The following is a 24,901-nucleotide window of genomic DNA, read 5'->3' on the forward strand; positions in this document are numbered from 1 at the left end:
TTACTAAAAAGGAAAATGAGATAAAGTTGATGTTTCCCTAGAATAAACCTCAAATCCGCTCACCTCCCAATGTTGAAGACAACTCTGCTCCTCTGATCCTCCATAACATTGTTTTCCAACTTCATAAATATTTTGAACATTGCTTGAATATATATATATATATATATATATATATATATATATATATATATATATGGAAACGGTAGTTGTTGTAACTGGTAAACATTAGCTACATCACCTAACTTCTACCCTAATCTTCATCTTATTTTAGGATTTATTTTATTATTTTTTTTTAATTTAATGAAATATTTTCGTATTGTTACCCTTGTTTTTCTAATTCAGTTGTTGCTAACCTCACCCTTGGTATCATTACCAGGCTTGGGTTGGAGACACAAATATATCCTCCATACTCCTCAGACATTGTACCGTCACCTTTGTTCCATTCCACTACACTACCATCTGCGGCAACGACGGTTGGAGCTTTCGACGAGATCGTGCTGTAATGGACGACTTCTTTGGTTAACATTCCCCCTCAAGTTCCAAAACTGTGAGACTCATAGTCTGCACGAGTATTAGCGGTAGTTGTTGTAACTGGTGGAAACTATTTATTTGTAGTTTGTCAGATAGTCTTATTTCTTGTTTGTAGGGAAATAATTTATTTTATAGGCCCTGTAGTTAGATGATAATTATATATTTCTTTTTTGTGGGTTAATTAATCGATTGACGAGAGTATTTCACACGTTGAAACATCATACCATTGGTAATAAGCCATTTGTGATATATAATGCCATCTATAGAAGAAATAATGTATCAAATTCTAGTGTAGCTGCGTCAGTTCGTTAAAGACAGTTATTTGAATCAATCGCTGTGCGTTAAGCTTGCGCACTGCATGGCAATGCACCAGTGTACAGTGTATCTGATGTTGCCAAGGCTGAAATACTAAATGTGGGCTGAAGGCACGGGTAAAAGTAAAAGTAAAGGAATTTCGTTCCTCCACTTCCAATAATTTCTGTGGCGTCTCTACACTTCTTAAGAAAATTACAATGGCCAAAGATAGGCAGGGGGACATCATCACGTTATGCGTCCCCCTACCTTTTCAATTCCACTTTTACCAATGGCTGTAAGTGGGTGCTGAATTTCCTCGAAGCCAGTCTTTTAGGGCAACCTTGCCAAAACAGCTGTGTGGACTGAAGCCTTGTCATACAGCATGCAAGCTCAACGCAAAACTGATTCGAATAACTCCCTCCAATGAACCGACGCAGCATAGACAGTTGAAACTAATGCACTATAATAATGAAACTATTTCTTCCATAGAGGCACTATATGTGACGAACAGCTTCTTACCATAGCTCGATATTTCAGTATCAAGCTAGAAACTTTTGAAAATATCCTCGTATATATTGTGTAATTACATGTAATATACACATCCAATTAGTATATATATGAAGTAGAAGTGCGTTTTTAGTACTGAGAAAAGCAGAAGAAAGGAATGCGGATGAGATGGATGGTGGGATGAGATAGGAGATTAGAATAAGCAAATGTTTGTAGTATACGTATAATTATTGTTCCAGAAGTTGTATGCCTTTAAAACCATCTACTATATTATCCGTGTTCTTGTTGTGCCCATCAACAGTCTTTTATCAACGTCATATTTCCTGTCTGCTCCTTCTGCTTTCCGTCCTGGCTCACTGAGAAGAGACCATCAAACTGTAATGTCACAGGGCATTCAGTTAGAAATGAATTACATTTAGAATGCTGGTGAATGTTTTAGTGAAGTTACTACAGTCTTGTTCAAAAAGCTCTTGGAATCACCTACCTTGTGCCATATTCTGGCCACATGTACGTGGGAACTTGAAGTACTGTGGTTCTAAACACGACTCTCGATTAAAAAAAAAATCAACATTTATATGATTTAATTCCAAGTATAGGTAACAGTACCGTTTACTATTTCATTTAATTTAAATAATAGGTAAGAGTACATTTATTTGATTTAAATCCAAGTATAGGTAAGAGTACTGTTTACTATTTCATTTAATTTCAAGTGTAGGTAAGAGTACCATATTTATTTGATTTAATTCCAAGTATAGGTAAAAAAATGAAATGAAATTTTTGAGTTTTACGTCCCACGGTTATGCCGGTTAGGCTAAAGGAGACGGTGAAGATGAGAGATGAATGAAATGGTGGAATGAAGAAAGTGGGAGGAAACGGGAGAACCCCGAGAAAACCCACGCACACGGTGTTTGTCCACCACAAAGTTCACTTGGCGGAAGCAGGGTTTGAACCCGAGACCCCTAGCACCAGAGGTGAACGCTCTACCACTGAGCCACCGCGGCCCCCAGTATAGGTAAGAGCATAGGACTTTTCAAAGAGAAGTGGGTTGAAAGTTTTCTTGTACAAGGCTATACACTAAATGTTGATACCTAATCCAACGAAAGTTGTAAATATTTTAAATATCACACTTCCCATAAATAACCATTTACCCTTATTCACACATAACGAGAAATCACGTTTTTTTTTTTTTTTTCATTAAAAGGTTCACTCACAACATGCTACTGGATAATCATGGAAATAAAACTTAATTAATTTAGCAATGAATAAAAGGGTAAAAACATTGGAATCGTAAAATAATTAGAGAAAGCAATCTTTTTGCAATATTAATTGGACTTGTTATTTCATAAACGCAAAAAAAAAATTAACAAACAGTAATGATAACTAACACAATGAATGTTCTAACGAGGTTACGAAAATTTAATTACGTGATACTTACCTATGATACTCCATACTTATTTTATGATATATTCTAGCTAATTACATACATGACAGGATTTAAAAAAAAATACTCATAAAGAAATAAAACAAATATATAGACGTGAACTCGGTTCTGTTGATGACCACTGGCGAAATTAATTTGTTTTCGAATTAGAGTTGCTGAAAAATTTGGTTTAAGCTTCCCTTTATTATTATTATTATTATTATTATTATTATTATTATTATTATTATTATTATTATTATTATTATTATTATTGGGTATAAAATATACACCTTTTTATGCTAGAAATTTTGGGTATAATATTTTTTTTAAAAAAATATTAGAAACAGAAAGGAGTTAGGGGTTAGGTTAGCTACTCTCACTCAGTAAAGCTAATTGCAATGAGGCTAATGTTATCTCACTATCACACATTCAATTGAGCTCTAGATCTCTAGCCTTAACAAAGTTCGATATCACTCTATCTTGCGCTCACTAACCTATTTGGGCTAAGGGCTCAAGGTCGCTTTCCTCACTGAGGTTCGCACTAGTTCCATTCTTGGACTCAAGCTCATTGGAGGTCGTGATAATTCGGATTTGGATTCTGCCTCTCCATCCAGTTCTAGAGTTTGAGTTCACACGGGTTCATGCTCGATCACTGAGCTCGTGAGCCAGTTTAGCGAATTTGGACTTCTCTCTGGTTCCAGATATCGGTGTTGGTAAGTTTGCAGCAAGAGATGAGAAGCTGTTTTAGCAAGAGGTGGAAAAACTTGACTGTGTAGTAGTCTGTGGGTTTTAGTGGAGAATAAAAATTAGGTAAAAACGCAGCAGGTTTTAGAGGAAGAATAAACGGGTAGTTTAATTCTGCTCCTAACATTTTGGTGATCTCGACGTGATAGAGATTTGCAAGAAAGTACAAACTATTGTTCCATTTATTTTGGGTGAATATGGGAGAAAGAAAATATGGAATCCTTGGTACAAAACGAAACGTAGTACGGGCATCTTTCACCCGTGCACACAATGCCTTGTTAGAAGTGCTTGAAGAAGAAACTGTTTCAGAAAAATCTGTAAGGACAAAGTTCGCCGTGTTAGAAAGGTTATCCGGTGAATTAGAAGAATTAGAAGAAAGTGACTGAGTTGATTTTGCAAGAATCTACGAAAACAGAGGAGGACTTTGAACAGGAATTAGGTAAATCAGAAGAGTATAGAGGAAAGATAGACGCCGCTCGTATCGAGGTTGAAATTTTTTTTAGTGCTCGTGCAGTGTCAAACAAAGATAGTGAAGTGTCAGTGGTGTCTTCGCCTACTTCAAGAAGGAAGTTGAAGCTGCCAAAAATTGAACTAATAAAATACGAAGGTGAAGTTAAAAACTGGTTAAGTTTCTGGAGCCAGTTTAAAAGAATTCATGAGGATAGAGAGATGGAAGAAGAGGACAAGTTTCAGTACTTGATCCAAGCCACGATAGAAGGATCCAGAGCTCGTGAAGTAATGGATCCTACAGCAGAGAGTTATTCTAAGGTTATTGAATGTTTGGAAAATAGGTTTGGTAGGGAAGAGTTACTAACATAATTTTATGTGAAAGAACTGCTTGGATTATTTATTAAAAATGCTACAAGTACAAAGTGCAAGGTTGATATGTTACAGTTGTATGATAAACTTGAATCGTACCTGAGAGCAATAGAATCCATAGGAATGACTACTGATAAGTATGCTGCGATGTTATTTCCATTAGTTGAATCTTGCATACCAGAGAACATTTTAAGTGTGTGGTTGACAAATGCTAGTGTCACAATAAGTATCGAGGATGAGCAAGAAAGAACATATAGTGACAAGTTAAACCAGCTGTTGGCGTTTTTGAGATCGGAAGTTGAAGGTGAGGAAAGAATATCACTTGTAAAAACGGGTTCAAATTAATGGAAGTTTCTAATAAGAGGGAGAAAAAGAAGAGAGAAGAGGAGCACGTTATGACCGCGAGTAAATTGTTTGTGGGTGAACGAAATAAAAATTCTGTTAGTTGTATTTTTGTGATAAACATCATGAAAGTAAGGAATGTTTAATGCTTCAAAGCTTTCTTTGGACAAGAAGCAAGAACTCATAATTTTTTTTTAAAAAAAAGCATATTTTGTTTGCTTAAAAGTTGGGCATTTTTCAAAGGCGTGTAAAGCAAAAGTGCAGTCTGTTACTTGTAAACAAAAGCATTGGGTGATTATGTGCGCGGAGTTACCGTCCAAATATAAGGATACTAACGAATCGAAGAAGGAGGAAGATAAACCTAAAGCTTGCCTATCTAATCAGTGTTGCACACAAGATGTTGTGTTACAAACGTTGCCTGTAGTGTTGGAAGCTAACGGTAAAAGGCGCATTGTAAAGGCGCTCATCGATTCAGGTTCTCAGCGGTTCTACATTTTGTCTAGTACTGCTAAAGAGATGTGTTACATACCAGTGAAAACTGAACAAGTAATACATGCATTATTCGGAGGTGGTTCTTCGAAGAAAACAGAACATAAATGTTACAATATAATGTTGAAAAGTAAGGTAGGTAATGGTGCAGTTGAAATACAGGTTTTGGATCAAACTGTTATTTGTAATCCCAGACAAAAACTAAAACCAGGTCTTTAGTTTGAAGGGTTGAAGGCAAATAATATAATTGTCTCAGATATTGATGTCGGTTCTCGAAAAATCGAAATATTGTTAGGTGCTGATGTTATGGGTAAACTTTATACTGGAACTCTGCATCACTTAGATTGTGGTCTGACTGCTATTCAAACTGTGCTAGGTTGGGTAGTAATCGGAAAATTGGTCGAGCATATGAGTGAAAGTGTTCATTCTATGGCGACTCTTACTCTTTTGAATCAAAATACACGTTTAGCAGATTTGTGGAATTTAGAAGCCATAGGAATTTCTGATCCCTGTGAAACCCTGAGAAAAAGTGAAATAGACGCAGTGGTTTTAGATCATTTTCAGAAAACTGTAACTGTTAACGAAGGGGGAAGATATGAGACTTGTTTACCTTGGCTAGATGACCACAGTGATATTCCTGATAACCTAGATATATCGGAGAAGCGACTAAGAAAAGCAGCTGAGAAATTAATAGCAGAAGGAAGGTTTGATGAGTATAGCGCAATTTTTGAAGATTGGAAAAATGAAGGAATTATAGAAGAAATCCCAGAAGAAGAGTTAGGTAATCGAGGGCATTATTTACCTCATCGGGGAGTCTTTAAAGCAAATTCCACGACAAGTGTTAGACCTGCTTTTGATGCTTCTTGTAAAGAAAAGGGATCTCGTTCCTTAAATGATTGTCTAGCAAAGGGCTCTAATATGTTGGAACTTACTCCTGCTATTCTCATGAATTTTAGAAGAAAAGAATAGGTGTTTATTTCGGACATAAGAAGAGTTTTTTTTTTTTTTTACAAATCTCTATTAATCCAGCGGATCGTGATTACCTACGATTTTTGTGGTGGCAAGATTATAATGAACAGGTGATTAAAGTGTTTCGACAGCGCAAGGTAGTTTTTGGAGTTAACTGTAGTCCTTTTCTTTTGTATGCTGTGATAGACCACCACTTGAAACAATACAGTTATCCTTATAGTAGTGTAACTGAAAAACTTAAAACTTCCATGTATGTTGATAATTGTTTAACATCTGTTAATTCTGAAAATGAATTGGAAGAGTTTATTGAACAAGGAACGAATATCATGGCGGAAGGAAAATTTGAATTAAGAGGGTGGGAGCATACTACCTTTTGCAAGGATGAACAGAAATGTGTACCAATATCTGTTCTAGGTTTATTGTGGGACAAGCAAGATGTTTTATTTTGTGATCTAAAATTAAGTGAGAAACCTCCTGAACAAGTAACGAGAAGAGTTATTTTGTCTTTTATGCGACGAGTGTTTGATTCCATTGGTTTTAGTTGTCCTGTTACTCTTTTTCCAAAACTCTGGTTGCAAAAAACGTGGAAAGAAAAGTTGAGTTGGGATACTAAATTACCGGAAGAAACAAGCAAACTGTTCCATAAATGCTTAGAAGAACTGACTTTGTTAAGGACTGTGAAAATACCTAGGTGTGTTTCGTTTGTAGACATAGAATCTTCTAGTTTACACATATTTTGTGATTCATCTAAAATGTCTTATGCTGCATTAATGTTTTTGAGAACTGAGCTTAATGGCACTATTTCAGTACAATTATTGCAAGCTAAATCGAGAATCGCACCACTGAAGGGTATCACTATACCTAGATTAGAATTACTGGCATGTTTCATAGGAGCTCGTTTAGCGAATTTTGTGAAAACAGCGATGGGTTTTGAAAAGATCAAAGAATATTTTTGGACGGATTCGTCTACAGCCTTGTGTTGGATACAGATTGAAGGACCATGGGCAACATTCGTTAATAATAGAGTGAAGGAAATACGCAATAAAAAAAAAACGTAGAAGATTGGCGTCATATCTCAGGGAAGCGTAACCCGGCCGACCTGCCTTCAAGAGGATGTTCAGTTAGTAAACTATTAGAATCGCAATGGTGGGAGGGTCCACAATAGCTCAAGCAAGAAGAAACTACTGTCTACTGTCATGACAAATAAAGATGAAAGTGTTGAAAGAAAAAGGGGATTGATGATTAGCATGTATATTAAAAGTAAAATAGCTTCCTGGTACTGTACCTATTTTTGGAAGTATTCAAAGATAGTAAGAATGGTTGCTTGGATTATGCGATTTTGTCACAATGCAAAGCAATCAAACGAACGAGCTTTCGGAGAGCTGATAGCTATTGAGCTTAATTCAGCAGAACGAATTTTAATCAGGGACGTACAAGAAGAAAGTTTTTCAACTGACAGGAAGTCCGAATTGAAATCTCTTGATATTTTTCAGGATAAGGAAAGTATTTACCGAGTAAAGACGAAGCTAACAGAACGTCATGATGAAGAAGATTTTAAGTTCCCTATGATTCTACCTAGTAAACATAAATTGGTGGAATTGCTGTTTTTTGAGCAACATGTCAGTGTAAATCATGCTGGTGTAAGGGTAGTATTGACTTCTCTGAGAGAAAGATTTTGGATTCTCAAAGGTAGAAGAACGGTAAAAAGGATTCTTGCTCAGTGTGTTAGATGTAAACGACATAAAACAAAAGGGATTCAGTGCGTGTCTACCTGAAAAACGAATACGAGAAGCTTCTCCATTTGAAGTGAACGGTGTTGATTTAAGTGGCCCTCTTATTTTGAAAGACGGTACAAAGGCTTGGATTATCCTATTTACGCGTGCTGTGATAAGAGTTGTCCACCTTGAGCTCACCACTTCTTTATCCACTAAGAGTTTCCTACTTGGATTTAGTAGGTTCATTACTCGGCGAGGACGTCCGAAAATTGTGTTTAGTGACAATGGGACAAATTTCGTAGACACAAGTAATTTGCTTAACGAAGTGGATTGGAATGAAATACAAGGAGAAGCCTCAGTAAGAAGAATCGAATGTAAATTCAATCCGCCTACAGCGGCATGGTGGGATGGTTTCTGGGAGAGACTTATACAAATTGTCAAAAAGCTTCTAAGGAGAGTATTGGGACGTGCATCTTTACAGTATGACAAGTTACTGACTATTGTATGTGCTTGCGAGGCTACCGTAAATTCTAGACCTCTGACTTATATTTCTGATGATCCACATGATCCCATTCATATTACACCTGCAATGATTTTGCAAGAAATTTCTAATGTAGGTGTACCTGGTTTAGATAATTTGCATCGTTTCTTTTTTGACAAGAAATTTCGACATCAACAGAATTTGAGATACATTTTAAAGAAACGCTTCCGGAGTGAATAATTGAGTCAACTGATACAACGGCCTGGGAAAACTGATACTTCTCAAAACATCAAGAAAGATGATGTAGTCCTGTTGGAAGTAGACGATAAGAAAAGAGTGGCTTGGCCCTTGGCTAGAGTAATTGGTGTTTATCCTGGTAGAGACGGACTGTACAGAGTTGCTCGCTTAAAAACTTCATCAGGAGAGATGATTCGACCCATTCAACGTGTGTTTCCTTTGGAAGTAACTTCCGGTGAGGAATTACCTGCGGAGAAAGTTAAAAGGATTGCAAATATATCTAAAGTTGAAAACACTGTAACCAGAAGGAGTGGTAGACAAGTGAAATTCCCTAAGAAACTTTTAGATTAAGAATGTATCTTATGTAATATGTATTTTGTTTGATTAATGTATTACTCAAAGGTGGGAGGATGTTAAGTTTGCAGCAAGAGGTGAGAAACTGTTTATTAGGATAAACAGTAAACATAGCCAGGGAGCACGATGGTTCAGAGGTTGAACGCTTAGGTCTGGTCAGTTTTGTCAATGAGATCAGACGAAACAGAGTTTCCTCGATGAGACGATACAGAACTCTTGCAGCCGAGACCATAAATCATTTTTACTACATCTTTTTTTAGATGAGGCCGCCCCCAAATCTATTCTCATGTGCAACACTAGCCTAGTTAAGAGCTTCCTGGTTCAATTGCAGCCCATGTCAGTTTGCAGTAAACAACATTGTGTCTGTGAGTTTTCTCGGAGTTCTCCCATCTTCTACGTTCTCCTTTCACCAATTCTTCTATAATCATTCACTTTTATTAATTATCCATATCCGTTAGCCTACAGTGCAAAGCCGAGGCAAGGACGTAAAAGTACACTCATGTTCAAAATTATTGTCTCATGTCTATAAGCATATTGTTGTAGGAATATAATTTGATAACGAATTCGCCCGGTACGTATTTCTTATGATGTTAATATGTGTATAATCGGCAAAGACAAATTTCATGTATCTGGCAAATTTCATATCAAAAGAGCAGTAAATAAGAACAATAAAACGAAAATGAAAGTTTCTTGTCCATTTAGCAACATTTTGTTTTACTCATTCTAATTTTCATATTTATAATTCTTTTCCTTTGAAAGGACCCTGTGTAAGTTCTCGTTAAAAATAAAAGATCTATTTGCCTCGCTTTTTTGCTGTATTCCTATAGATACAAAGGTAACTCCCCAGGAAAAAAAAATATCTCGACGACACTGATAACGATTTCAAGAAAGTAGGGCCAAAATACCGCAGATGTTTATAATGGAGTATATGGGAAACTATATGTTATATTCGGGTTTTTGTAAGTACCGTCCACAACTCTGAGATCAATGATTTGCACATATGATATGCATCAGAGTACGATATAAATAATAGGTAGAAACGAAAGTGGTGTTATGTTTCCTTTAGCTGATACAGGGTGTTGAAATTGGGCACCATCTGGTAGTTTAATAGACTATGGGAGAGTATTTGGTGGCTGGGAGTTGTATTACGTACCATCAGCGCCTCCGAAGTGCAGATTAAGATGATGTGGTGTTCCTCCCGAAGGCAGGGCTGTGACCCGAAGGTCCCTGGGGGAGGTGAACCCACGATGGTTTGCCATTGCCTGCCATGAGATGATGGCATCCGAAGGATGGAACCTACAGTTGAGCAAGGGATCCGGACTTCCTCTGTTCCCACCGGGAATCGAACCTGGGATCCCTTGAGTACAAGTCAGAGAGCTTATCCATTCATCCTCCGGGGACATATTCTGACAAATAAGACCATTGTCATATTATGATGTACAGCAGGGTAAGGGGCAACTAATGGTTGAAAACGTCAGTGGCATTATGTTCTGTTTGACCGTTCCGGACGTTTGAGGTGTATATGCAAACATTCGCTTCATATTCGCTATCTGTCTGTTGCGAGGGTACCTCTATTAAGGGAAGTACAGTAGAAGCGTCATTGTGTAGGTGTTGATTTCTGTAGTAGCTTACTCGTCTTTAGTGACTGCAAGTAGGCGGTGATCGATTCGTGTGTTGTGCCTACTTCATTGTGCCTGCAAGAAGTTGCAACTCCTGCATGCTTTTGTCCAGTGGCTTTGGTTGTTCTGTTTCTCGCGACATTTATGCGAACTTTGTCGTTGTGTACTATTTGGTGTTATTTTCAGGTAGGTTTCGCCAGTGTAGAAACGTGTAATGCAAAGCCATATTATTCATTTCAAAACAATTTGGTGACGTGTGTGACAAATGGCTTCCGGTTGAAGCACGGATAAACATCGGCAATGTTTCATATGCGAACTATGGTTTAAAGGGCAAAGAAAGCGCCCGGTGTGTGGAAGTGAGTGCTTACAAGCGGGTAGTTACATGCGTGGGAGCAAAGGTAAGTCATTCCAGTGCTTCGGTCTGTCAACAGTACTATGTACAACATGCTACATAAAGGCAAGTTCTTATGTGAAAAGTGTGCAGAAACAACCAGAAATGGGAGTCAGGGATCGGATCTCAACGTTAAAGATACGTCAACTGCGCCTGTGCACATGAAGGTAAACCTCGCAGAAATTCCTGAAGAACAGTTAGGAGTGTTCACGGGATTGAACAATGAACAGTTGACTGTGCTGTGCAGCTTCTGTGACACCTTACATAACAGCAGTGTTACAAGCGTTGAAACCAGACTGGGCATGTTGTTAATGAAACTCAGGCATAATCTTTGTAATGACTTTCTGGGAGCAATATTTGGATATCCATGCCACGGAAGTGTGTCAAATGCATTGAAATCAGTCAGACAGGTTTTGATGAGACAGTTTGTACCTTCCGTATTGGGTTCAAAGCATTTATCTTGTTCGTTTCTTCTGAGCAAGGTTCCATTTTGGGACCGCAATCTTTATGGGGTAGGGAATGACAAGCTGGTTTTAGTATTTAACGGAACATACTTTTACACCGAAAAATCGACGAACTAAATTCTGCAAAGGTGTCTGTATAGTGTGCAAAAAGGACGTCCGTTAGTGAAACGTGGGTACATTGTCAACATTATTGGTCCATTTGTTGGTGTAAATTATGATGCTAGTATTACAAACTCTATGTTCGCCGACACAGCAAATGGTTTAAAACAGCTCTTACAACCAAGGGACTGCGTTTTGGTTGATAGGGGATTCCGAGATTCCATGACGGTGTTGGAGGGGGCGGGGATCATTGCGAAAATGCCATGTCTTATAGAAAAGGGAAAGAAGCAGCATGACTGCCTGGCTGCAAACCAATCCCGTATTGTCACAAAGGGCAGGTGGTGTGTGGAAGCGAAAAATGGTCATCTCAAAATGAAGTACAAGATATTTAGGGAAGGGTTCCAATTGCGGCTCTTCCTTACTTACGCGAGTATTTACTCATTGTTGGTGCCTTAGAGAATCAGTTTGCGCTTCCATTGACCAACGATGCACCAGAAAAGTCTGACGAAATATTGAAATCTTATCACGTTCTCGTTTAATAAACGAACTACAAAAGAAACTACAGACATCCGTTGATATTGACAAACGCTCAGCAAAGATTTGGGAACCGTGTGACTTCGGGAACCGTGTGAACCGTGTGACTGACTTCCCTCGATTGACAGAAGAAGAATTATTCAAAATCACGCTTGGAATTTAGCAAATCCAAAATGCTCACGCATATGCAGCATAGCACATGAAATCTGATGGTAGTTTTTCACTCTTCCATTTGCATATCACTCCACACATCTTGAGGTTTAAAATTCAATCTCGATATGTACAGAGTTTGCAGTACACACTTTTCATTGAATATGATCCAGAAAAATCAGGAACTGACGCTATTGTTAGATGGTATTACAAATGCCCCTGTGGAGCTCATGTTCTCGGATGTTGCTCGCACGTGACTTCCATTCTTTGGTATCTTGGTGTTGCTCGTTATGAAACTGTTCGTTTTTCAGCTTTGCACCGAAGTGGTACTTTTCTCGACACTAAGGACGTACACGGTAATGAAGATTCAGGCATGACATAACTTTGGTTATAAGGATATCTGCTGCACGCGGTGTTGTCATTCACATCTACGGACAATATTGTCCATTCCCATAGAATTTAACACTTTATGATCTTTATGTTTCCGATGCCTTATTTGTGTGTCTGTGCATGTGTGTGTATGTGTGTGTCGGTGTGTGTGTCCGTGTGTGAAACAGACCCAAAAACTTTCTTTTCTGCCTATTTCGTAATATTAAATATCATAATATGACAATGGTCTTATTTGTAAGAATGTGTCACCGGTGGATGAATGGATAAGCTCTTCGACTTGTAATCAAGGGATCCCAGGTTCGATTTCCGGTGAAGACAGAGGAATTCCGGATCCCTTGTCCAACTGTAGGTTCCATCCTTCGAACGTCATCACCTCATGGCAGGCAATGGCAAACCATTGTGGGTTCACCTTGCCCAGTGACCTTCGGGTCACAGCCCTGCCTTCGGGAAAAACACCACATCATCTTGATCTGCATTTCGGAGGCGCTGATGGTACGTAATACAATTCCCAGCTACCAAATACACTCCCGTAGTCTATTAAACTACCAGATGGTGCTCAATTGCAATACCCATTATCAGCCAAAGGAAACACAACACCATTTTCGTTTCTACCTATTATTTGTCCCGTACTCTGATGCACATCATATGTGCAAATCGTTGATCTCAGAGTTGTGGACGGTACTTACAAAAACCCGAATATAACATATAGTTTCCCATATACTCCATTATAAACATTTGCGGTATTTTGGCCCTACTTTCTTGAAATCGTTATCAGTGTCGTCGAAATATTTTTTTCCTTAGGAGCTGCCTTTATATCTATAGATATACAGCAAAAAAGGGAGGCAAATAGAACTTTTATTTTTGACGAGAACTTACACGGGGTCCTTTACCACAAATATACATTTCCGGATTATAAACATAGTATCAATATTAAAACCACCCTGCAAAATCATGACCAAATTATATTCTTACATGAAGACAGTTATAGATATGCGACAATCATTTTGGACATGAGTATACATATTTCATTTCGTTTCGTTTCAGTATACAGAAACAATTGTTCTAGAGAAACAAATGTTCAAATTAATTGAGGAAATGAGATCAGATTTGGCTCCTCGTTATATAACAGTGTTCTTACTTTTAGTGCAGGAGTCTCAATTTTGATTTCCGATAACAGTACGTGTGATTAGGGTATCATGTTATAGCTACAGATCTACGTCCCATAAAGCGTTAGTGTTGAATAAACTGTTGAACAGCAAATTAATAAATGAAGCAAGTTTGGGTTATCATTTTGATTGAAAATTAATTTCTAGCAAACTAATTTTTAATTTCCTAATAGTTTAGAGAATATACGTACTTCCTTATGAAAAAAAAACAAACAAACAAAGAAATCAATTCTTTATCAAACATGTTGGTGGTGGAAATCTCATCCAACAATTCTGGAAATCCTCCCTATTTTTTTAAAAAAAGATAAGTGTAGCATGAAGGTGGTGAATATGGTATCTCCCTACAGTTTAGACCCTTATGAAATTGAGAAGACGGTCAGATTTGTTGATGGTAATAAAATCAGGAATAATAATAATAATATAAAAAATAAAATTGAATTAATTGATGTTGTTTAATATTTACATGTTCTGTGTAAGTTTATAGGTGGATGAGCATATTCGAATAGTACATACGTTCCGTGTGTGTGTACTGTATGTGCGTGTGGCTGGAATTCCCTATTGGTATAAAGGTATGCGTGAAAAACCACATGTTTCTACATTATATATGAACCTACTTCAACGTTCTTCATGAATTTTTAAGGCAACACGAGATCTGAATGTTTGTGTTTGTGTGTCGAGGTATCTAGGGAATTAAATTTAGTCTAAAGTGGTATATACGGTTTCCTCTCTCATGTTCCTATACTGAACTTAAATGTAAGTTGATGATCAGGTTTCCATATACCATAAAGTGCTCATTTCTTGTTTTGCTGTAAGGATTAGATTCTTTTTAGATTATTAGTGTGTTGAAACCAGTAAGAGGAAAAATATGAAGGTACATTAAAAATAATACCTCCATGCCTATCATCATCATAGGTATTCTGCCATTATTGGCAGGTCACGGTCACCTACCGTGGCTGAGAAGCTTCCATGCTCCACGGTCTTCTGCTAACCTCTTCGTCTTCACGTACGATTTTTTTGTTTTGATATTGTCCATTAATTGTAGTCTCCTTCGCCTCTTCCTCTTTTTCCTGCCGCCATATCCTCTAGCATGTCCCTCATGTTACAGTTCCTTCTTAGCCAATTATCCAACTAGTTTCAATTCATCTTCTTAATAATATCTAAAATTGTTATTTTCATCCCCACCTTTTCGAACACTCTCATTTATTTTCCGCTCGACTCAGCTAATTAACTCCATTCTTCTCCACACCCACATTTAGAAAGTTTCCAGTAGTTTTTCCCATCATTTTTGCGTAATGCCCATATTTCTGGCCCATACAGTACAATACTGCACATGAAGCATTTTATGAGTCTTTTTTCTCAACACTTTATTCAAGGTCCCTCAATATACACTTTCTTCCTCCTAAATGATTCTTTCGTCATTCCTACCCTTCCTTTATTGCACCTTCATACCATCACTAACAGTGGTTTGGGAACAAAACCTCGCGGCCAGTACCTCGCAGCGACAACCTCGCGGACCAAAACCTCGCCTGACCAAAACCTCGCCTTTCAAAACCTCGCGGCCCAAAATATCGCCGGGCCGAAACCTCACCTGGCCAAACCCTCGCCGCCCAAAACCTCGCGGGACAAAATCTCGCCTGGTCAAAACCTCGCCGTCCAAAACGTCGCGGGCCAAAATCTCGCGGTGCCAAAACCTCGCCTGGCCAAAACCTCGCGGGCCAAAACCTCGTCTTCCAAATCCTCGCGCCCCAAAATATCGCCATACCCAAAATCTCGCCTGACCAAAGCCTCGTTGTAATGATCTCGCGACACAGAATCTCGCCTGGTCTAAATTAAGCGAGACGTAGTGTCGCCCCGGAAGAAATGCCGTCAGGATAAAACCTCTTCACGACGATTTCTTCAATGTAGAATGTTCTATATATTACTATATGTATATATTTAGTAATAACATTTATTATTATTATTATTATTATTATTATTATTATTATTATTATTATTATTATTATTAAATATGAATGTCTTTGTAGCGCCGAAATTATCTGACATGTAGAGGTTTAAGATGAGTGGTCATAGGAGAGGAAAAAACAGGATTTTTCTGTCTGACTCTCTAACGTAAAGATTATATGCTGAAGGTAAGAAACATCATCATTCTACAATAGGTTGCTTTTACGTAAAATATCAGCTACCGTACTTCAGTTCTTCTCCTTCGGGGTATTTACCTCATGTGGTAATTTCAAAACAATTTCAATTCAAAACAAATACATTGTAAAACTTTTCCGTAATTAAACATCTAGGGAAAATTAAACATTTAATAGGGAAATCTGTTATCAAAATATCCAAACAAGTAGATAGAAGACTATTTAATGATAAACATTGTGAAACTTTATAAAATTCTCCAAATTAGAATTAACATTTACTGGAAAACATTTGTTATGCACCAAGGAGCATATTGTGAGCAGTGAGCACAGGGAAAATAATTACGAAACTGTTTGCAAACAAAATTAGGGAGGCTAATGCAAGTGCGACAACGACATTTTTTTCTTTTTTGGTTTATTTCCCACATAAAAAAATAAATAAAATAACTATATAATAAAAATGACAATTGCACTTCTATGGGGTTCAAACCAGCTACCTGCGGCATACAGGCTCTTTCCTTTAACTAACTCAGCTATTTGTTTTCTTACGCGAACTAAACCTGTTCTACGGTAAAGACGATTTTTCATTACGATCGTGCTACCAATTTGTCCTTTTCTATAGGTAATTTCCATATTTGCTGTATCTACTATTTACATTATCTATACGTTAATACTTGGCATAGATTCATATATTTGGAGTTCGCAGATAATGCACGTATAGAAATATTAGACATCTTAGAGATGTTTCGTTAAAAGTTTCGTTTGTAGATTTAATCCATATTTCTCTCAATGACATAGATGCCGCTGCTTCGTGTTGAACTGCAGAATTCCTTCGCGTTCTTGAAAATTTCCCACTTTAGCAAAGTTGGTAATTCTCGTAATTTCGGTCAATTTAATGTCTTTTGCTTCTAATTTATTTATTTTAAGCTAATATCTAACACAAATATTAAAAACGGGTTTGTTATTAACGTTTCCTGCTGGGGAAACCTTCCGAAATTTCGAACATATAAAGAAAACGGAGATATTTTTAGAAAATACTTCAAAATAAAGAAACGCGTCATTTATTTTGCTCATAGTAGTACTTTCCGATGATGTAATCAGCTGCAGCCACACTATGCAGGGGCGGATCCAGGACCGACTTCTGCGGGGGGCGGTGGGACTGCTACTTTTCAGGGCTCCAAACTTTGGGATAGGTTTTATTTATATATATAAAATAAGAAAGCTTCCTCTTCTGGGGGGGAGGCGATCGCCCCGATCACCCCCCCTGGATCCGCCCCTGGTTGCAAGATGAGTTGTACGATTATTACCGCATTACACCTTAAGTTTTGTCCGATAAAGGCTATGACCTCTTATAATGCCAAGATGTGAGTATGAAAGATAATTAATAAAGCCAACTTCAATAATAGCAACCTATTCTCGAATATTTCTCATATAGAAAGCTATTCGACTGGAGATAAATAATCTCATAGCGTACAAATAATTCCATAGCATGGCATTAAATTAATTATTCAATCATATTTGCGAAATATGAATGTCAAGAAGCAAACGAAAGTCGTCTATACCTGTGCTTTTGATAAATATGCTGACGCTCAATAACCAAAGCTTGTTTGTACACAGAAACCAATTTTCACACTAATAACAGCAGGACAAAGGAGCCTCATTTCGAAAGCTTTTGTATATAACTAATTGTATTAATCCGCCTATATCCTTCGTATACTCATGTTTTCCTTTCTTGTGTACTAAGCTAGGACTGTTCTTGACATCTGAAGAAAACAATAGCACATAAGCAAATACACAATGCACACTGCATTAATATACAACGTATATCATATAACGCTATTGGGCGGAGAACAACAAGAAGAAAAAATGAACAACCGAATCGTGTCTGTCCACCTTCTAGTTACGTGTCCATTCAGAAATGCTGCTTCATTGTGGGCTATTGTAGTTGAAACGAAGCCTACTCAGTCCCTAGTGAAAGGGTGAGCAACTTCGGAGGACATGTCATGATCCGTCGAGTAATGAAGGCAAAATCTCATAATTCCCTTGTAGACATATTGCCCACAGCGTCTGAGGTCTTACACAATAACAACACACTGCCATGCTTATCGCTTTAGCTAGTAGATACATTTTTTTTTTTTTTTTTTTTTTGACATTTTGTTCTAGACAAAGCTCTATAACTTTGGTCTTGAATTTATATTTTGGGGAAACTGTTATTGTTTGTGTTTAATAGAACCATTTTCTTGTCTTTTCCTGACATAATATTAGTATGTTCCATTTTCACATAATCAAATTCCATCAGTGACGTAACTGAGGGGCCTGCAGTGCGGGGAGGACCACAAGATTTGGGGGCCCATCGCGAAGCAAATGTCAAGAACTATAGGCTACCAAAAGGGAGCTGAATACGGAATATCCATTTCCCTGAACAACATTATTTACTTTAGAAAAGAAAAATATGCTCTGGGTGAAAATTCATCCATTTTAGCAACATCAGTTTAAAAAAAATCATCTTAGCACTCTAAAGTTAAGGGAAAATAATTTTTACCTTCTTCGGTGAATATTAATTTTAATTGTAATGTTATTATATTCAATGGATTTATTACCCATTGTGTTCTACAGGGACATAATATAATGAAGTTAATGGGCATGGGAAGGGGGGACAAAATAATCCTGCGGGGGGGGGCGACATTTTTGCTTTACGCTACTGAATTCTATGCTGTTATATAAATCTTTTGTGCATAGTAAGAAAAAAGTCGACGTATTTTCTAATTACCATGGGCATGGGAAGGGGGGCCAAAATAATCCTGCGGGGGGGGGGCGACATTTTTGTTTTACGCTACTGAATTCTATGCTGTTACATAAATCTTTTGTGCATAGTAAGAAAAAAGTCGACGTATTTTCTAATTACCAATTTATTCAATTTATATAAGACTGAAAGTGACTATTTTTGTAACTTAATAAGTCTTAAGCTATCCGGCCGATCTCAATCAAATTTTCAACACACATGGGTTTAAGGTCAAAGATTACTTTGACGATGCAACGTAGGAAAGGGGGAGAAATTTAAAAATAATAAAAAAATGACCGATATTAGTGTTGAATCCATAGTTTTCGGGGTCGATGAGAGAAACAGTGACACTTCTGATGCTATTTCAAACCAAGTTCAGCCCTGATAGTTGGGGAGGGAGAGGGTACAACTAGGGGAGGGGGTAAACATTTAAAAATGATTGAAAATAATTAATATTAGTGTTGAATCCATAGTTTTAGGAGTAGCTGAGATTAACAGTGACAATTCTGATGCCGTGTGCTGCAGCACGGGGGAGGGGGAGGGGGAGCTGTATATAATAATGATCGAAAATGACAAATATTAGTGTTTAATAAATAGTTTTCGGGATCATTCAGATGAACAGAGTGATTTCCGATTCGGTTTAAATCAAAAATCAGCCCCACCGCTTGGGGGAGGGGAGGGGAAGAAAGGGAGATATAAAAATCATCGAAAATGGTCATTACCAGTGTCGAATTTATAGTTTTTGGTGTCGCTTAGATGAACAGTGGTACTTTCGATCCCCACAACTTCAAATTCAACACCGGAACTTGGGGGAGGAGGAGGAAGAGATATTTAAAAATGATCGAAAATGACCGATATTAATGCTGAATCCATATTTTTTGAGGTCGCTGAGATGAACCGTACACTTGCGATGTCATGGCCCGCAACATGAAGGAGGGGGAAATATATGGTCGAAAATGACCGATATTAGTGTTGAATCTATAGTTATTGGGGTCGTCGAGATGAACAGTGACACTTTTGATGCTGTTTAATTCAGCTCCGCATCTTGGGGGATCCTACAGAATTTCTAAACTTATTAAATTTACCAGGAATGTCTCCCCACAAATTGATACTAAAACGGGAACGATAGTAATGCTATTTCAAAATCTGAATCCTCTATATTTGTGCAATGGGACAAGATTAAGAATAGAAAATTGTATATGTAATTTGATAGAGGCCACTATTATAGCAGGAAAATTTAAAAATGAAAACAGTTACATTTCTAGAATACCTTTAACACCAACAGACTTCACTATTTCATTCAAGCGACTTCAATTCCCTTTGAGACTGTCATTTGCAATGACAATCAACAAATATTAGGGACAAACATTCAGGACAGCAGGGATAGATCTAACAACCTCTTGCTTCTCACACAGGCAACTTTATGTTGCAATGTCTATCGTTGGGAATCCCGAAAATTTATATGTTATGGTTAAAAATCGAAAGACAAAAGATATCGTGTATCATAGAGCACTTGAGTAACAGTAAAGACTAATTGAATTACAGAAAAAAAATAGTTATTTATGCAGTTTTAGAACACGAATCACACTTAATTTACAACTAAGAGAAAAGAATGTCACTACATCGTAACGTTCCCAAACATTAATAAAAAAGAAAATGAAACTGTAAACATGCTTGCTACAATGAGCAATAAAAAATTAATGGCAATAAAATACAGTAGAACGTCGATTATCCGAACGTCGGTCAACCGAACGACCGCTTAACCGAACTGTGTACTCGCTCGCACCTGTTACTCTCCCACCCTACGGTCCATCATCCCCCTCACTCCCAAACCAAGTTTCCCACAGTAGTCGCCGCACTGAGCCACCGCTGGCGGAACATTGCTTCTAATGGGGCCTTCATAAGGCGCTGTTGACCGGCCAAGCCGCCAGTCGCTGTGTTTCAACAATCAGCACACTTCTGTCGGTTTGGCACTGGCTGTAGAAGTAGCGACAGTATCAAAGCTGTTCACAGCAACCGCTGCGCCAGCTTAGAGTTGAGGCGTGCCGCTCCGCGCATGGCAAATAAAAATGTACAGTTCAATTATCCGAACAAACCAGTTTTCCGAACACCCATGTCCCCCAATTACTTCGGATAATCGACGCTCTACTGTACATGAGATACAAAGATGTGCATTTAAATTATTTATTTCAAGAGAAGCGAAGGGGTAATATATGCTAGTATAGAATAAAAGAGACTATGATTATTGCAAATGAATGATAAATAAGAATTGGTGGAAGAAGAAAGTGGCAGCAAAGGAGAACTCCGGGAAAACCCACTGACACGATGTCGTTAGCCACGAATTTATATGACAAGGGATCGAACCGGAAGTAAGTAATTTACCATTGATCCCCCATTCTTCCGTAACGTATGACAACATATGACAAGAAAACTAAAATGTGTGTTGACTCTTTTTCTATGAAAACAGTTATCATATTGTATACAGGAAAAGAAAAAAGAATGCGAGTCAATTCCAAATAACCTAACAGGGATTCAAATTAAAGCAACTGAAAACAATGTTTAATACTATTTTCCTATTAGTTATTTTTGCTTGCCAAACTGTTGTTTCCTATTTCTCCAGCAATTCACTGCCTATTGTATTGTTGCCTCTAGGAACTCTCATTTATTCGTTGTGGGATTCACTAGATATTTTTCATATTACAATTACTTGTTGCTTAAAATATTAATGGGTATGACTAGCTTTATATATATAAAAAAAAACTTACACGGTCCTTTGTCACTTATCTTTTTATATAAAGTGAAGATATTGTCAATCTGTAGCATAATGTAACGAAGTGAGTTGAATAGAGCAATGTTCTTTAAAAAAAGATATTTATTTCTTCTAACATCAAGTGAAAGAATCAGCATAAATTTGATTTATAAACAACTATTGTTAAACTTTTTTAAAGTGGTCAAATCAATATTTATTAAGCCTATAAAATACATAAACAATGCTATATCCTTTTTCTTAGAATAACCATCTTAATTGAAGTTGTGAATGATGGGTGGGTTAAGAGTAGCCAAAAAGAAGAGTAAACTCCTTTACATTAACAGAAAACGCTCGCGTAGTGGAGTGAAAAAATTAGATTTTAGACAATACTGAATGTCTCAAACGTTTCCTTCCTTGTCAAGAGCGGTGGTATATCTGCCTTCCCCTCATGCGGCGAAAAAGAGGAGGGGAGTAGGGGAGTTTTCTTGGTTTCCTATCAACTAGTCTGAGATAGAGTATAGATAATGTTTATAACGAGCATTCTGACTCTCAGTGAAGGGAAGAACAAGGAACCTCGTTTAATTTTACGTTTAAGTTCAGGTGTGTGTGTCGCCCTCTTACACAATATATTTACTTAGAATAGTGTTTGTGTGTGCGTTGTAGCTCTCTCTCTCTCTCTATATATATATATATATATATATATATATATATATATATATATATATATATATATATATATATATATATATATATATATATATATATAATATATATGGGCGTCTTTGGCAGGGGGTTCGGGGGAAACGCGTCCCCCCCAATATTTTAAAGTACAGAAGTACATTTTAAAGGTAAGCAGAAAGGTAACAAATTGAATCGAAATTGATAAACAGGTTGGGCTAGGTACTACCATTTAAATCACTTTCTTTGATGCACTCCCCCCCCCCCAAATTTTACATGCCGGAGACCCTCTCTCTCTCTCTCTCTCTCTCTCTAATGTAGCTTATTAAGTCCAGTACAAGGGATAGTGGTCATTCGAGTGGACGTAGCAGTAAAAGGAAAAGAATGGAGTTCAGTGTGTATTCTCGCGTTAATGCTCCAGGTTATGCTTGTTCACAAAAGGAAATGAAATCTGACAATGTCGCACTTGTATACTATTGGCTTTCGCCAGATATCAAAAAGTTTGAGTCGGACTTGGTACACGTTCACCCCGTCTCCCGAATGATAAAAGAGATTAAAAATAAAATATTCCAAATGACTGAGTATTGTAACAAATCCATAGTTCTCAGGGCTGACCCGTTTGACTATCGTTTGAATATAACTTAGACCATAGTATCAATCTCAAGCTGGATGTTTATGTATATTATGTCTCTTCAATTTAAGTTCGTCTATTCAGTCGGGGTCGATTATTTCAAAATTTGTGCCGAAAGTAGATTATCTTATGGATTCTTATCATTACCATTTCATTGAATTACATATCTCCTAAGAGGGAAATGGATTGAAATAGTTTTCTAAATCTATTCTTCCAGTACGAAGAAAGGGCATTTCAGCAAGTTATTGATAAAAATTATCAAATTGACACAAACCAGTGACAAACCTGTTCTTATTCCCTTGTTCTTAAATTCCTGCAATAAATAACCCGAGGAACGGATTGATATTACAATAAACAATGATAAACAATACTATTATTATAATTTAAACATAAATCATTATGTTAATTGTAAAAGAAGTAAATAGGCACATAGATAAGTGTCACTAGCTGCCAGAGGTCAGCAGATATCACCGGCGTGCAAGAAATTTTAAGGTTTTAAAAGTATTGTAATGCTCTAATTGCACACTGAAAACTTTATTTTATCAATTTAATTATATGAAAATAGACAGGGATTATATTGGACTTAAATATGCTCTGCTGTTTATTATTATTAAGATAAGAATTGTAAAATTTTCTTGTAAATTTACTATAAACATTTACAGACTGTATATATCACTGGATATATCACAAAATCTCATTTTCTATAGATATACAGGTTGGTTAAATCACATTAAACACAACATGTAATTATAGTGATATATTATAAGATTTTTTGATTATAGATAGGTTTATAAATTGACTCAATTTTCTTAATACACTTCCATAACGGAATAATATTCTTGTAAGAAGAAGAAGAAGAAGAAGAATAGAAAGAAGCAGAATAAAAGAAGGGATATATATATATATATATAAAAGGAAAATTCAACAGATGAATCTTTACAATGTGTACTGAACGTATTATCTGTCTTAAGAAGCTATTCTCCAACGGAGGAAAAGGAAGTTTTCTCCTAAGTTACAACAGTGTTTGCTTAGGTTCTCTGCAGGATAAAAAAAAAAAAAATGAAAATAAAAAAAGAAAGTATGTTTTCTTTCCTACTCGTATTCTTTCAGCAAAAATACTGAAACAAGAAGACGTAAGACGGGAAAGAAACCAAACGAAGTCAAATCCACAGAATATATTTCAGGGTCTACGCGATTCCTCGAGATACCTTTGTTTATTAAAGGCCTTTCGTCTTTATCTTAGATGAAAACATTTTAAACCTCTTTGGTTTCTAATTAATTTACTCAGAAGAGGAATTTTTTTAGAGGAAATTGAATATTATCATATTAATATTATACAAAAGAACTCACATACTATAGATATTATGCGGAAATATACATTGGGATTTTCTTTAAAAAGATAGTATTATGGTTATTTTTTTTTCCTTCGAATTCAATATTGAAGGACCCCACTAATCTTTTTTTCAATAAACTTAGAATAAAATAGCGGCAACATGTGTACGTAACTGCTTTTAAGATTTTTCAAATATTTAGAAATTGAAGTGGTTAGGAGATAAAGAGAGGAGTGGTCAGAGAGGTTTTCAAAATGAATTCTGGCGTTTCATGCACATGTTATATATTAGTCATGCTACATAACACATCATTTAGTAAGTCCTCGTCCCAGTGAAGAGATTTGGAAACGACGGAGGATGAATGTAAACAGACATAGTTGTGAAAGTCAATTTTCCAGAAATGTATGATTTGTTATAGACCATCTTTATTCTCTGACTGCTTCAGTTATTATTTTGTTAATTTAACACCTTACGATTCAGTCACTTACGTACATTGTGTGAAACATATATTTAAATCCACATTGGCTAATAAACAGTTAATTCAGGTATATTGTTGTCAATTGCAGCATGCTGTACACATTACGTGATAAATATGCATGTGTAGTCATTCAAATGTAAAGTTAATCATTAGTTAGCATTTTTCAGTTAGTTAGTGTCAGTCAATTCTTTTGCTTCAAATTTAAAGCTTTTGGTGCACTGTAAATTTCAACAAACTTCGAATAACATAGGAATACACTGCATTTTTTTTTTTTAATTTTTGAGCTAGATAACTGACCTAGTATCTTGCAACATAATCACTTATAAACGTTACGAGAAACATTAATCTGAATCTTTATTGGCTAATAAGCAGATGTTCGTTAGCTTTGATCACAATTTCTGTGCA

The 24,901-nt window shown here is 36.7% G+C and overlaps 4 protein-coding genes across 4 annotated transcripts in view; 3 read left to right on the plus strand and 1 right to left on the minus strand.

Moving 5' to 3' along the window:
• Nucleotides 1–24,901, minus strand: part of Tk (Tachykinin) — a 568,960-nt gene that overhangs the window by 331,501 nt on the left and 212,558 nt on the right. The gene's annotated exons all lie outside the window — the stretch shown is intronic.
• LOC145667646 (uncharacterized) lies at nt 5,453–6,115 on the plus strand. Its single transcript, XM_081735107.1, has one exon. It carries the CDS (start codon nt 5,453–5,455, stop codon nt 6,113–6,115), a length of 663 nt encoding a protein of 220 aa, XP_081591233.1.
• On the plus strand, nt 6,364–7,173 carry LOC145667647 (uncharacterized). Its single transcript, XM_081735108.1, has one exon. It carries the CDS (start codon nt 6,364–6,366, stop codon nt 7,171–7,173), a length of 810 nt encoding a protein of 269 aa, XP_081591234.1.
• Nucleotides 7,432–10,812, plus strand: LOC145667648 (uncharacterized). Its single transcript, XM_081735109.1, has 2 exons — nt 7,432–7,815; nt 10,708–10,812. Exons 1-2 carry the CDS (start codon nt 7,432–7,434, stop codon nt 10,810–10,812), a joined length of 489 nt encoding a protein of 162 aa, XP_081591235.1.

This window comes from Thermobia domestica, chromosome 13, assembly GCF_964235325.1.
Source record: "Thermobia domestica chromosome 13, izTheDome1.hap1.1, whole genome shotgun sequence".
Lineage (NCBI taxonomy): Eukaryota > Metazoa > Arthropoda > Insecta > Zygentoma > Lepismatidae > Thermobia > Thermobia domestica.